General features: G+C 39.6%; 2 protein-coding genes across 2 annotated transcripts; one reads left to right on the forward strand and one right to left on the reverse strand.

The window, feature by feature from the left end:
* Nucleotides 1-12,031: 12,031 nt before the first annotated feature.
* On the forward strand, nt 12,032-12,908 carry LOC128667674 (uncharacterized). Its single transcript, XM_053738784.1, has 2 exons — nt 12,032-12,199; nt 12,429-12,908. The coding sequence occupies exons 1-2, from the start codon at nt 12,032-12,034 to the stop codon at nt 12,906-12,908; spliced, it is 648 nt and encodes a 215-aa protein (XP_053594759.1).
* Nucleotides 12,909-13,666: 758 nt separating this feature from the next.
* On the reverse strand, nt 13,667-14,350 carry LOC128667675 (uncharacterized). Its single transcript, XM_053738785.1, has one exon. It carries the CDS (start codon nt 14,348-14,350, stop codon nt 13,667-13,669), a length of 684 nt encoding a protein of 227 aa, XP_053594760.1.
* Nucleotides 14,351-16,001: the final 1,651 nt, after the last annotated feature.

Consider the following 16,001-nt stretch of genomic DNA (forward strand, 5'->3'; position numbering starts at 1 on the left):
GGCGCAATTCGTCAGGTAAGTTAATTAAAAAAAATTTTTTTTTTTTTTTTGGAACATGTGACCATTATGAGGTGAGTAACATCCTGATGTTTGTTTTTAAGAGAAAATATCTTTTCCATTTATTGCTTCCATTTTCTGTTATTATAGGAGGTGAAATAGGAGTAATAGGAGGTTTTCTTGAGGCTGAATTTTAAAGGCGAATTTTTGTGGAGAATGGTGTTTCCTCAGGAGTTATGTCAACGGATGTAAGAGGCAGTTGTTAATAATGTTCAGAGTTGCGCATGCGCTGTGAGAGGTAAGCACTTGTCTCTTAGTTAGAATTCCTTTTTTTTTTTTTTTTTTTTAAAAAAAAAAATAATTTCTTTAGTTTTACCAGGAATTACCAATTCTTCTGTTTTCTCAAATGTCCAGGTGACTTAAATATTTGTTAACTTTGAATGAATTTTGAATTTAGATATATGAAATTTTTCCTTTGAAACTTAATCTTATAAGTTTATATTCTAGACATTTTCTTAATTAGAATATAGTAATATAATTTTTCCTTGAAACGTTGTGCCGGTAAAATAGGAATCCTCTTTTTAAACGACGTAAAGTGTCGGTAAATTCATAAGAATTTGTGAAGTTACAGAAAGGCTCGAAAATTATTTTGGAGTCCGGATTTTAAGTACTTAAAAAGAAAGAGGATTTCTATTTTTCCGTGAAATTTTGATTTGACTTATACATTATTCTTATCTTGTTTAGGATGATTATATCGGAGCATTGAAATCTGAGAGGCGAAGGCCTCTTGTGGTACGAGTTGGAGTCGCTGATTTACTTGCAGAGAAGACGACACGACTTGAAGGAGCTGATGGAGTTTCCTGGAGCTCGATGACTTCCGGTTGGTCCCTGATTTGGACAGACTTTACTTGGGAGTCTGAGGTACGTCTGGTTTCTTTTACTTTCTTGGGATGTACCTCGCCTGGCTGCTTGTTTTTCTTGTAGGTGAAGCAGCGCTTCTTGCTTGAGCATACACAGCATTTGAAGAGTACTGGAACGACGAGTATAACACCCAGGACAACTAGGATGGACATGTTTCCCACCGTCATCGTTCGATGGATATCGTCTTCTTGATGGTGTAACGCTATTTCGGACATTTTATTTTCCGTTTCTTCCAATCCTGCTCCCCAGGGTTGGAATTTGTCTATTGTTTTTAACGGGTCGACGTTTTTCTTGAAGAGAAATCCAGATATTTTGGGTTCAGCTGTTAAGTTCGTTGATAGCGTTTCCAAGGTTAAGTTTAACCTTAACAGGGTGATGTTCAGCTGAGTGATCTCTTCATCTATGCTTTTGATTATATATTTTCCGCTTCTTATTTCGCATCTACCGTTAACATGGACCATTCCTGTTCCGTTGATGTGATATTCTTTCTCAACTGGACTTAAACACTTGAGAATTAATTTTTCTTCCTTACAAGTAGAATACGCCCAAGAATTTGGTTGATTGAGCTTGATCCAAGTGGTTTTACATCCTGGGATGATGCGGACATTGCACGTTCTGGAGATATCTTCGGTTGACTTCAGAAGCAGCTTCATTTCGCAGTCTACTTCTTCTTGGACTTCCGCAGACTGGAATGGTATTTCGGGACGACAAGACAAATCGTCCCCGAGAGATTTGCAATTGTCGATATATTCAAAATCTGCTAGGTAGAATCTCCTCAAGCCTGGATCAGTAACTAGGAACCTTTTCGATGGTAGTATCGTCAGTGTTTGAATTTTTCCATTCAGATTTTCTGGCTTAGGCAGTGGTCTCATTTCGTATGATAATAACGGAATTTTATGGAACAGCGGTAGGGTTACTATGATAAGTAAATAACCTTTCGCCCTTGCTACCTTTACTGTAGACACAGCTGACAAGGTTGAAATATCCATTCGGTCAATTGGTTGAGGTGGATTCAAATCCGGATGCTTCCTCATGATGTCGACGGTTGCTCGGTAGAGTTGACTTGGTGATATAGCTTGTGGGGAAAGTCGGCCGGCCTTGGCTTCCTCTATGATGGTTTCAGCTTCCTTCAGAACTCGAAGATGGTTACTGGCGATCTCCTTCCGTTCGTCCCCCAGCATCATGACTTTCGTCAAATATGCGAGTTTACCCAAGGAATTATTGGTAGCATTCATAAAGTTCGTGGTAGCATCTGCGAGATTATTTAGATTAGACTGCATTTGCGCCTCGCTTTGGAGAATAGTATTGATCTCACTCTTGACAAGGTGAGTGGCGTTCTGTACTAGGTGCACCATTTCTGCATTATCCTGATATAATTTGTTGATCTCCTTGGTGATATGTTCCTTGTCTTCATAGTCCATGGTTCCAAACAGTTCTCGGGCAATTGTGCCAACAAACCCAAACCATGGAGCTCGTTGATTACGGTCGAGCGGCGGAGTTTTGAATGTTGTTTCCTCAAGGAGCTGGTTCAAACGGCTTTTAGCTTGGTTTATGGAGGTTTGTATTTCCGTTATCAGGTCCATCTTCAGATAGTACATGCAGGTCCCAGAGTCGATAATTTTGGTACAACCTAGCATGGTCGAGTGGAGATGGTCCCACTCAAAGGGATACATCTCGACCAATCCTCGGACGTTAATGGAAGAAATGATGCACCAGTTTTCTTCTACCAGGTGAATCTTATTAAACGGGTCATACAGTAGACCCGGGTTGTCTGCCATTGGCTGGATGATCAAGTCGTCCTTGGATTGTCCCCCTTGGATGATGATAACCAGGATTATCAATAATTGTCTCATGATAGTGAGAGATTTGAGGATCTGAAACGGAGAACTTTATAAAGGTTTAGCCTTATGGTCAAAAGCAGGTTTAGCTTTATTAGGGTTTACCAATTTGCGGTTCCCTTTGTCGTTCAGGTAGATCAGACTCCCAAATTCGTTAATTTCGACAATTTCATAGGGCCCGGTATAATAAACATCGAGTTTATTTTTCCGTGGTTCCTTTAGAACATAAATAAAGTCGCCTACCTTGAAGGTTTGGGCGTGTATGTGTCGATCGTAACGAATTTTGGAATCTTCTTTTGCCTTATTGAGACAATCAGCAGCAATTTCTCTGACTTCTGACAGTCTACTCATAAGATCGGCGAGATAGTCGGAATAAGTTTCGATTCTGGAATAATCGGGGAACTGGGTTGGTACCCGAGCTATTCGACCAAACATCAGCTCGAATGGAGTGAATTTGGTTGAAGTATGCACATTGGTATTGTAACTCAGCGCCGCGAGACTTACATATCGATCCCAGTTCGGATACTTATCAGAGATTACTCTTAGGAAATCTATCAGTGGCTGATGGCTCCTTTCTAGAGAACCATTTGATTGGGGATAATAACCCGAAGTCGTTAATCTTTGGATTTTTAGGGCTTTTTTAGGACAACCATAATAGCATATATAACGATCTACAAGGGCTTCTGCCACTGTTGTCGATCGGATATCAGGTATCGGAATTGCTGTTACGGCTTTCGAAAAATTATCCTGAATAGTCAATATGTGGACATTCCCACTCCTAGTCATAGGAAGTGGTCCCACGGTGTCAATAGAAATTTTCTCGAAGGGTTCGAAGGGAGTATCGGTTATCATCATGGGTTGTTTTGTTTTGATTCGGGTGAGTTTATTCTTCTGGCAGATCTCGCATTTCCGGATGAACCTATAGATTCTTTCCTTCATGCCTGGCCAGTAGAATCTCTCTCGAATTCGCCAATAAGTTTTCACGACACCTTTGTGGCCCGCAATAGGGCTGCAGTGATTCTCTTCAATGATTTTATCGCGTAACTCTTCAGTAGGAACTTCTATATTTCCATCGCAAAGTGTTACCTCGATAGGACAGTCGCCTAATTCTTGTATGAGATAAGGCTTAATGTTTATATCATCGAATTCATCCCCCTGTTTCGCCATGCGGAATGTGTAGATTTCATGTTTGAACATGGACACTCTTAAATTTCGTAATCCTTCAATTAAATTATTTAAATCGATTTTCTCGAAATGATTTTTCTTGACAAAGACCGTGAAGATAAAGCACTGACCCAATTTTGTGATTAATACACCACCCATCTTTGGTTTGGCTGTCTTCAGATCTTCTTGATTGATGAAAGTGAGATCTCTTAACAATCGAGAAACTGGCTTCACCAATTCACAATCCAGGGACAGGAAATGTACCATGTGATCTCTCACATAAGTAATTCCATCTCGACTGTCCTTAAACTTGATTCGATATACCGGCAGTTTCCGAGGTCTATCAGACTCAGAGCTCGAGGAAGACGAAACTTCCGGTGGTGAGTAGCGTTGATCACTCAGATCCTCCGCGATATCGGAGGAAGGGGGATCAAATACGTACCACGGAGCTTGATTCGGAAGTTTAGGAGGTAAATCTACATTCATCTCCGGCTCAACCCCCAGTTGTTCGTCAACAACTTTCGGTGGAGTCGTGTGGAGAGGGTCAGATTCATTTACCTGAGCATTTCCGTCGTCTTGTTCTCGATGTACTTCCACTTGAATCATTGTGGTTCCGTCAGATTGGCTGGCATCTGATTGGCCTGATTGAGGAGATGTCTCCGCTATGATTATTCGATCATTTGCAGAATTTCGATTTGGTGAATTTAGGTGCTGGTTTTCGTTCAACAAGGTGTTTTCTTGTCTTAGATTTTTACTAGTAGATGTCATTTTGCGTTTGGGTGTTTCCACGTGAGCCATACTGGATGAGGCTGCAGGAACATCTTCGACGTTCAGAGTTTGGCAGGTTGAAGGCCTCGCGATGACTGGAGATGTATTGTCATTAGAACTTCCGGTGTCCTTCCAATAAAAGCTTTTTGTATGATCGTCATAGTCAAGTTCCTTGCAATTTGCCTGCGCAGCTTTCAGTACCGTGTTCTTCCACATAGGGGTCGACGGGCTTCTACCTGCGGTGAGGTATTTCTCTCGAATTTCGTTGGCTCGCGGTGTCTGCGGAGTTGCAGGGGTTATTTCTACTTGAAATTCAGGTTCAGAGCAGCTGACTTCACTGGAATCTTCATTTTCTTCTATATCTTGATTTTCACGAAGGAATTCCTCTTCTCCTTCTTCGTCAGACTCATTCAAGTCTTCAGATTCGCCGTGTTCGTCTGATAGGTAGCCCTGTTCAAGATATTTTCTAACTTCCTTGGCCACTTGAGGGCTGACTACAGGCAGTGGATTGTAATAATCTTCTGGACGAACAGTACGATCCGCTTCTTCATCTGAAACGTTAATTCCTCGTTTTTCCAGGGCCTTATTGAAGCGTTCAAATGATTTTCTCAAATCTTCGCGTATTTGCTGTCGATTTATCGCTTCGGGTGTGTTTTCATCCCCCTGATCGCTGGAATTTTTTTTCGATTCGTTGAGCAGATATTCTTCATTCATGAGTCGGACTGCTTCTTCTTCTTCGTCCGTTTCTTCCAGTTCTAGCCCGGGCTCTGGCCCAATCTCCACTTCCGGGTTGACTGGAGCCTGAGGTGCTGAAGATGGTCCTGGTTGGTTTGTCTCGAAAACGTCATCTTCGATACTCTCTGAGACGTCAGGTTCGGTCGTACTTATTTCACAATAGTTTACTTTTTTCCGGTTTTGCGACAGTTCTGTAGCCCGTCTCATTCGTAATCGGGATGCAATTGTATCACGAGGTTGTGGAGCACCGTTAACCCGAGGTTTGTTTTTACTTCCAGGTTTTCTTCCTCGTTTTACAGCTGCTATGGCCTCTTCGTCGGGACAAGAAGTTTTCCTGAGTGGGAGCATCACTGCTTCCTCGACAGAATTTTGGGTTGGAGCCATTTCCTCTGGAGATCTACCTTCAGGATTGTAGGACAACCCTTCGGCATATTGTTCTGAGATTTTATGTCGAACTATAACCGAAAATTTATATTCACTTAGTTTGGATCTCCATTTAATTTGTCGTTCGGTGACAGTTTGGCTGTCTTTCAACCAAGACATACAAGGGCTGCTTGTATACAAGGTGAAAGGCTTACCATAGAGGTAAGGCCGAAATTGTTGCACCGCGTACAAGACTGCCAAACACTCTTTTTCGTTGTGTGTGTATCTTGTCTCGGTTTCCTGCAAGACTCGGGACGTACAGGAGACAATTTTCTCAATATTTTCGTCGGATTTTCCAGGCGTACGATCTTCGTTCTCCAGTTCCTGGCTCAAGATGCCTGAAATACCGACATTAGAAGAGCTGGTTGCCAATATAAAAGGTCGATTGAAGTTCGGATAGGCAAGGAATGAATTTTCGCACAATGCGTTTTTAATATCATCGAAAGCCCTTTGCGAATCAACCGACCAAACGAACGGTTTAGTTTTCCTGGTAAGGTCAGTGATCGGTTTGGCTTTCTCGGCGAAGTTTTCAATGAATCGTCGGTAGTAATTTGCTAATCCCATGAATTTTCGCGCTTCTGTATGATTACGGGGGTGCGAAGCGTTTTTAAGGGACGAAATTTTCTTTGGGTCAGGTTTCACACCATCTTTAGTGATAATGTGACCTAAATATTCCACCTCGGGGCAGAGAAATTTGCATTTCTCGGGCTGAAGAGTTAGCCCAGCCTCTCGGAGGCGGTTGAAAAGTCTTTGGACTCGTACCTCATGTTCTTCAAGCGAAGATGCATAACTTACGAAGTCGTCGAGATAGATAAATAGTTCAGTACCTTTTAAACCACTCAATGTGGAGTCCATCATACGTTGAAAAATTGCTGGAGCACACTCAAGCCCAAAAGGCATACAGCAATATTCCCAATGACCGTCAGGGGTGGAAAACGCCGTTTTTTCAGCGTCTCTGGGGTCCATTGGTACTTGGTGGAACCCGCTGGCAAGGTCAAATACACTGAAGTACTTGGCCCCGCCGAGTTGGTCTAAAATATCGATTATGAGTGGGAGGGGGTAAGCATCCCCAATGGTTATCTTATTCAGATTTCGAAAATCGATAACCATTCTCCACTTTTTATTACCTTGTGCGTCAGATTTCTTAGGGACAATCCATAAAGGAGAATTATACGGAGATTTTGATTTTCGAATAATTCCTTGCTTAAGTAGGTTATCCACTTGCTTTTTGATCTCGTCGCGGTGTTCTTGCGGAAACCGATATTGCTTGATTCTGACCGGTTTGTCACTCGTGGTTTCGATTTTGCAGGTGAACTTTTTAGAACGTCCCAGGCGATCACCAGGGAGGTGAAATATGTCATGATTTTTCTGAATAAGTCGGAAAATTTGTTTCCGTTCCGTGCAACTGAGATGCTTGGTAGGAATCTTATCAAAGATTGCTTGGATACGATCTCGCTTAGAAAGTGAATTTGTTCCAGATGGAATTTCCGCTATGTCGGAAAATTCGTCAGATGGATCAGGATGATCAAATTCAAATTCTTCAAGTACTTGAGGTTCAATTTCGATTTCTGCTGGATCTGATGTGGTATTGATGACCATACACATCGCTTGATCGTCATCAACTGAGACAACGGCTTCGCCCATTAAGAGTCCCTCTTTAAGAGGAATCTTACGGAGGTAGCCTTGTTTGATCTCAGGATTTACAACAGGTACTGACACGGACATCCGCATACGGGGTGGAATTACGTATGAACGGGATGGTTTTATTCCGAGACTGAAAGGCAAAGGTCGGGAAGGTCGAGATGATAGGTTCAGAGATTGATGATGGTATGAAATCTCCGCTTGTTCATTTTTCAGGAAGTTGTTGCCCAAAATTCCGACACCATGGAAGGGTAAATTCCCATCACAAACATGAAATCGGATTTTTGAACCCAAAACCTTTAATTCTACAGTACCAATTGTTTCCATGGACTGTCCATTCAAACCACGGAGTAGCATCGTATTACCACGATCCACTCTAATTTCGGGTTTAAGAGCGGAAGAATTTATCAAACACACATCCCCCCCTGTATCTATAAGAAAGCATTGTGATTCTCCATGAAGCGAATTACATGAGTCGAAAATTTTTGGCCCTGTCCCTAGGGACAGGATATATCTCACATCAAGGTCGTTATCCATTGAAAAAGGGATGGAACGAGTAGGTCGATTTTTGAGGACCAGCGTATTCCAATAAAAGGAAATGCAAGCTCGCTCTTTGATGAAAAATTCATTTCCAAGGATGCCCAGATAACCACCTGGTGGTCTAGGTACAACCTGGAAGCAAACATCTACGTCAAAGATCTTGAGGGTTACAGTTCCAATTATTGGCATACTACTGGTTGCTATGCCGCCCACCACACCGCCATCTTCAGGGTAAAAGATGGTATCATCCTCCAGAGCATCGATGCAAAGGAGATTCAGGTCAGAACCTGTATCCAACAAAACTTCGCATCCGTCCTGAAAGAGGTCTGGGGATGTGATCCAGATTCGTGGACCCTTGCCGATGACTAGTGTAAGGGTTTCTGACGTTGAAGAATTCTGAACTCCTTCACCGTCTGAGTTTTCTGATGAGGGTTCGTGGGTCGGCGAGACTCTCGGGGCATACTCGCAGTCGCCTCGGTCTGTCGAGCGCCCGTTGAGTTTAAATGCTCATCGTTGTGTTTTGAGGAGGCAGATTTAATTGCCTCGCGATGAGGAAAGAAAGGACAATTACAGCAAGGAGCCTCTAGTTTTAGATGTTCGAGTATTTCTGTGTCAATGTCTGCAGAGTCGAAGGTCACAACCTTTTTCTTCGCTGAAGAGGGTTCTTCAGTTCGCGAACGTGATGAACTTTTCTTTAATGTCCGTGACGTCAAGTCGTCATCGTAGGTCCGTCCACGTCCCCCTTTACTTGAGGTGTAGGTGTACGTTCGGTAGTCAGCTGACGCTGAGCTATCGTCAGAGTCCACACTGTCTTCGCTGTCTGTAGCGTATTTACTCGGTCTGTAATGCTTTTTAGAGTAAGAGAACGTTCGTCCTCTGGTTTCCCTACGGTCGTCGTAATCGTCGTAATCTTTGCGAGGTCTCTGATAGTCGTCTTTCGAGTAACGTCTGTTATAGTCTCGGTCGTAGCCTCTGTCTCTCTGAAACTGACGTTGATAGTCGTTAGATTCGCGTTTACGCCTTGGTCGTATACATTCGCGAGTTCTTTCCTCTTTTACCGTTTTATAAAGATCTTCGAGCGTCTTTGGATCTTTTAAACTCGCAAGACATTTTGGGAGGTCAGGCAAAGCGGAATAGAGGGTATCGAATGCAACCTTTTCTTGTTGCGACATAATAGCTTCCCGATTCTCCTCTGGTAACGCAGCCTCCAGGCCTCTGATCATTTTGCGCAACCTGAAAAAGAAATCTTCGATGGTTTCGCCTTCTCTCGGGCTAGCTGAAGCTAAACGTTTGTGCCAAACAAGAGCTGGATCGCCGTCTCGATACCTTTCTCCCAGTATCTCGAGAAGTTCCACAACGCTATGAATCGGAGTGTATTCGATTTGATCTCTAGCACGACCAGAAATTCTCTTTACGATTTTTGCCACGAACATGTCCTGATGTTCCGGGATGATGCAAGGTAACCAACTCCGTACAATTGCGTCAAATTCCTTAAAATCTTGTTCGCAATTTGGACCTTCTCCGTTAAATTTAGGGAGCTCTCGATAGAGCTCCTTGGCCATGTCATACTGAGAGGGTGGAGTGTTTGCATCGTGCAAAGTGGCATCTAGCCGGATAACGGGTCTTTCATCATTATTGACCATTTCGCCTCTTAGACCACCGGCTGGAGGAGGCGTCAAATTTCTTCGCCTCCTGTTTTCGCTGGTACGAGGAATGGTGGTGACCACACCCTAAGGTAAAGCGTAAGACAAGGATGTTAGACGTCTCTGAACTCTGAGCAAAATTGCTGAGTTGGTCAAAAAGAGAAAGAAAGAATTAATAAAAAAAATTTTTCAACAGCTCAAAGCTGTACAGTAAGGTCGATGTGCGACTTATTGCTGACTTTGCGATTTGGTCGCGAAGTCGCGGACGGTGAACTCAGGCGTTTCGCAACTCGAATTGAAGGCGAAAAATGCTGAATTTCCAATACGTGGAATTGCTACCTGTTAAGGTGTGGCAAGTCCACGAAAGCAGGGTGTGGCACTCTCAAGAAAATGCCACGAAACTCGAAATTTTAAGGTGTGAAAATTTCGAGAAGAGAAAAATAACCACAAAAATCTACCTTTTCTCAAAAAAAATGGTAGAGAAATTATAACTGTGGCTCAACAAGAAGGATTTTTACTTCGAATCCCACCGCTGCCACCAGTGTTCTTTATGTTATGTCCGCCGCTTAAATTTAAATTAATTATCCGGGATTTCTCCCTTTGGTAGCGATAGAAAAATTTAGACGAGCGATTTGGAGGTTGCGGACAACATTAAAGAATACGAGGAAGAGGTATCTTCCTATAATTTATTATTTATGGTGGATCTTTTACTTCGAAGTAAGAACCCAAACGTCTCCGAAGAGACCGGTGATCTTGTGTTGAACCAGTTATCTCATGAAAGGATAGAATGTAAATCTTTTACCTACCTTTCGATGTTTCTTTCTTTCTAGTCACGGCAGGTTAGATCCCTCCAGAACGTTGCAGCTCACTCAGCTTCCTCCTGTAGGATTTGGTTGGATGGGCGCGGCTGGGGTTGTAGGATGTAAACTTATGTGCTACTCTCGAATGAAACTCGGAAGGCTGAACTTATGGTTTTTCTGCTTTTTATTTCTGATTTAGCTACAATTCACTTGTACACTGAATCCTTTACACAAATTTTTAACATTTGATATTTTAAGAATATTGATTATTCTCGGATATTTTATAAGATTTGTATTTTATATTTAATGCGTCCTTTTTACACACCCGAGAGGTGATTTTATGCGCAAAATAACTCAGACCGAGATGGAATCGCAAATACACGTGATTTGCGTCACTATTTCAATCGGACCGGAAGTTTCTATTAATCTGTGAGGATTTTTAATAGATAAGAAGTCGATTATTGCTTTTTCAACGCCTAAGCGGAATCCTGCAATAATTGACTGCAAAAAGATGTCAATTTTAGAATGCCTTATTGATTATTCAACGCCGAAGCGGATTCCTGCAATAAGGTTTAAATAGAAAAATATTAAAGATCCTCTTATTGACTTTTCAACGCCTGGGGCGGAATCCTGCAATAAGAGTGCACGAAAGTTCGACGTTCGAATATTCGCGGACCGTAAGTTAGAAGAACCGACTAGCCATGAGCTATGGGTGCTCAGGCTTTTTATAAACTTTGATTTAGCGATTGATGGGGAATTTTTAATTATTGTTATTGGTGGAAGGTGACGACAGTTTATTAATTGTTTGTTCGCCTTATTGCAGTTATCCTCCCACTATTTTTTGTCGCATAAAAAGGTGGAAAAAGCTGACGCTGCGTTTTCGCGCGCTTTTGAAAAGAAGAGCTCTGTAATAATTATTTTTAAATAATTATTAGAATAAAAAATAAAAAAAAATTATTTGGACATAACAAGAAGAAGTAAAGATATTGATATGAGATATGGTATTCGTCGACGTTTTAATGATTTTCATATTGGTGATTCTGAAATAACTTTTGACGATAATGAGATTAGCATAAAAAATGAAAATTACTCTGTGACTCCTGGTTTATTGGAATTATTATTTAAAAAATCGCCGGATGATTCAAAAGTCACGCAGAATGATAAAAATAAATATCTCGAAATTATTAAAATGACAAATACTCATAGAAAATATTATAAACTAGATGGTAGTTTTTATGAAGACTCGAAAATCAAGTATAATAATTATATTGCTGATTTTCTCGATAAAAATGCAAACTTATCAAGAGGTAAAGGATTACCGAAGTTTATGGTTGCAAAAAAAAAATCACGTATGAAGTATGTCTACTGGGATGATCTAAATGAACTAGTTGGCCGTCTGCGTTTACTCATGGCATCTCAAGCAGCTGGAAATCCAAGTCACACCAATGAAATCATATCAATTATCGAAGAGCTACGAGAAGCGGGGGTTATTTATTAGCATTTGCTGTGTCAAATCTATGCCAATTACTTGCTGACTGTCGAAGTGAAAAGAGCAAAAAAAATGAGTATCGATATATTTGGACGTTCACTACCAACTGGTGCTGTAATCAGTGGACCACCAGGACCACCCGGACGAGGATTTCGAGTAACTGTTGACAGACAGTATGATGTTGAGAGCAAGAGACTGTGTCACATTGGCAAACCTGCTGAAAATAGCGATGCAGCAACTGTAAAATTTACACGTGATCTTGTATATCACGAGCTGTCTTTAATGTATGATAGGATAAGGAATGATCAGTCTGAGATCATTTCACATTTACACTCTCAAGTGGTAACACTCGACTCTGCTGTGATGTTATTAAAAAAAGAAATTCAAGAACTAAAAAATAAAATAAAACGTATAAAGTTACAAAAATACTTAATCAGTAGAAATACACAGCAAATAAAAGAATTGGAAGCTAGAGTTTTTGTCGACAATGGAGGACAAGAAATCAGTAATAGCGTATGAGTTGCACAGACCAGCACGCAGAAATTATCAACGTCGTCATGTTGACATACGAGCACTTGATGAAACTTGGCAAGCTGACTTAGTTGAAATAATTCCTTATGCAACAGTAAACAAAGGAAACAAATATCTGCTAACTGTCATAGATATTTTTTCAAAGTATGCTTGGGCTGCACCGATTAAAAGTAAAAGTGGCAGTGATGTCACTAGTGCAATGAAATCTATATTTCAACTAGGACGTGCTCCAAAAAATTTGCACGTTGACCAAGGCAAAGAATTTTATAATAAAGAATTTCAAGAACTTATGCAACGTAAAAACATCAACATGTACTCGACATTCAGCAACTTGAAGGCATCCATATGTGAACGATTTAACAGGACACTTAAAAATAAATTGTGGCGTGAATTCTCTGCACGTGGTACCTATAAATGAATTGATATACTAGAAGACTCATTGAATACTTACAATAATACCAAACATCGGACAATTAAAATAAAACCTGCTGATGTAACTGCTGCTATAAAAAAAGAACTGCTGGAAAAAATATACAACCTCGTCAAGCTCAGCAACAAGCACAAAAAAATAAATTCAAAGTCGGATATAAAGTTTGAATCAGCGAGTACAAACATGTGTTTTAGGAAGGTTACACAACCAACTGGACGACTGAAATTTGTACAATTAAGACTGTGCAGAAAACAAATCCAACAACGTATGAGCTCGTAGACTATCAGGATAAGCCAATTGAAGGTGAATTTTTACAGAAGAACTCAGCAAAGTCAAATATCCAGATGTATATCTAGTAGAGAAAATTTTAAAAAAACGCGAAAATAAATTGTATGTAAAGTGGCTCGGCTTCGATAGCTCCTACAACAGCTGGATTGAAAAATCTGATTTGTAAATAAACTTCTAAAATACACTCATATGTATAAAATAAAGAAACAATTTTTTTCATTTGTATACAAATGTTTTATTCATTTTTATTTACACACATATCCTTAAAACTAATTTTTAAATACTTTTTTTACATACTTAAAAAACTAATTTTTTACAAAATTTTTCATTTTTTTTTTTTTTTTTTTTTACAAAAATTTTCTTTTTTTAATTTCTATAACATTTTCATCATCATTTGATGTGAATCCCCATGGCAATGTGTCAGTTGAGTTGTCCAAAAGTTGTCGTTTGTCATCTATTCAGCTTAAGGCTATTTTGTGCTGTGCTACTGTCGTCACGTCATGTTTTGAACTTTTGATTAAGTACTGTTTTTTCGTCAAGTTAATGTGATCGTGAAGACATCTCTCGATATCATCAAACGCGATAGTTCGCAACGTCGGAGCTTTGATTCTCTTTGCTCGTTTTTTAGTGTTGTTATCATTCATAATTTTGTATGCATATAATTTGGCCCTAAGTCCGATGAAATGAGTCATAATTTTCCCATTATTCTCATCTTTCATCAGACCTGGGACCTTTTGGTTGGCAAGCGGGATATTGTACGAATTTTGTGAGGGGTAGTCCGACGTATCAAATTTTGAAATATCACGTTTCATGATTTCGTAGATGTCTGGTACTGTAAAATGGTTAATTAAACTGTCAATGTCTGTGTACATCAACTTAGATTGTTGGTTTGTCAAGTTCTGTTTGACATAGTTATAGTGGAAATCATAGATAAATGTCTTTGATAAATCTAGAATCGTGAACCCAGTGTAAATAGGTTTATCGAAATATACCTGGGTTGTTTTCATTTCCATTATAACCATGTCTTTGTCGAAGATAGTAAGACTATGGAAGTTAGGTTTACAAATAAGGTCTGATGCACCATATCGACAAGACCATCTTGTAACCAATTGAACATCTTTGTGTTTCCTAACATTCTCCATAGTCTTACCGAAGACTGCGTTATTCATGAGTTTGAAGAAATTCTTCTCAAACTCATTTTGGGCAGCCTTCCTACAGTCTGTATGCTTGTCGATGTATGTCTTTAGCCATGGAGATTACTCAAATTTAAGTACGCGATGAATTTTCTTCAACTGCATTCCTAAATCTAAACATTGTTTCAAATTTTCACAATGCATTATGTATTTATTTTTATCATACAAAGTTCTAGATAATTTAGTTGACTTGCTACCTGGGGGTAAAAAGTGCTCAGGGCACAATAGTAAATCTTTGTGTAACTCATGTAGCTCCTGAGGATAGTGCAAGTCTACTTCTAAAATATATCCTACATTGTCATTAGTATTTACAAAGTTATTTACATTATTTAAATCATTTTTATCTACCCACTCAAATGAGCCTTTAGGTAGTGGTATACTCATTGCCGCGCCATACAAATTATTGACTTCAAAATACATCAAGGATGACTCGGGTTTGTTAACATCAAATTCATTACCCATGTACCGATTGTTGGCCTTCGCATACCTATTAGTACACTGAGACACTCCACCTCGTATACCTTTCTCAATGAAAAGTACCATTTCGGGGTCAGTCAACAGTTCAAGTTCCACATTGGTGTATTTCAGCATTGCATTAAAAGCTAATCCAGGCGCTGTACAATAGTGCAGCGGGTCTAAGTTATAATTATTTAAACAACTTTGTTTGAAATTTTCAAATACATCGGTCTAGAGTAGTACATCAGTCTTAAGATATAGATCGGAGTACTCTCCTAATGTACTGATGTTAAATTTATTCCAGACAAGTTGAACCATCGAATAATTATCGTCTGATATACCAGTATTGAATAATTTTGAAAAAATTGAGTTTTGATCGGGCAACTGTTTGTCATTAAGCTTATCAATGTTTGTAATGTATTCATACGGGAATACACCCTTGCGAGTAACTAATTGGAATTTTTCTAAACTTGATGCCATGAATCTAAATGAATCTGTAAAGCGTAAAGATACAAATATATTGTTAATGGACTTTGTAAACAAGATATATCGCTCTTTATTAATTGGCAATAATGTAACTTTACCTTCAAAAACTGTCGCTAATGATTTAACTAAAAAATGAGAATCATACCCAGATAAATTGTGAAAAACTACCGGTATTACATGAGATTTTGGGTAATTTAAATTGCATCAGATGTGTGTAGGTCCGCGACAATTACCCGTAAAATGGCAATGATCATAGCATTTCTCTTTATCAGAGGCTATTGTTTTTTCGCAAATATGACAAACAGTTGTCCGATCATGACTCTTTTGTTGCTGTTTGTCAAGTGGTTTCATAGGTATAGGAACTTTTAAATACTGCTCAACTTCAAATGCAAAATTTTCAAGTTTATTGACAAACCACTTTACGCAATCAGATGATCGATTAGTTTTAAATTTTGACAAATTATTGTTATAATTACAGTGACGATAAAATGCAATGCTGTGTGGAACGTGTTTTTGAGTATCATCATCCCTTTGAGGCTCTAGTGAACACTCTAAGTCTGCGTAGACAACAAACGGTACCAAGTCTTTATTACGATAATTTTTGAATTTCAATATTTTGTTTTCATTAGTAGGAAATTCCATACGAACTTTATTTAAT

Source organism: Microplitis demolitor, chromosome 4 (assembly GCF_026212275.2).
Source record: "Microplitis demolitor isolate Queensland-Clemson2020A chromosome 4, iyMicDemo2.1a, whole genome shotgun sequence".
Taxonomy (NCBI): domain Eukaryota; kingdom Metazoa; phylum Arthropoda; class Insecta; order Hymenoptera; family Braconidae; genus Microplitis; species Microplitis demolitor.

Excerpts from the sequence above, each read along its gene's own strand:
- LOC128667674 (XM_053738784.1), top strand. The coding sequence starts at position 12,032 with ATGAGTATCGATATATTTGGACGTTCACTACCAACTGGTGCTGTAATC. Across the intron at positions 12,200-12,428 it reads AAAATAGCGATGCAGCAACT|CTAGAGTTTTTGTCGACAAT; the intron begins GTAAAATTTACA and ends AAGAATTGGAAG.
- LOC128667675 (XM_053738785.1), bottom strand. The coding sequence starts at position 14,350 with ATGGAGAATGTTAGGAAACACAAAGATGTTCAATTGGTTACAAGATGG.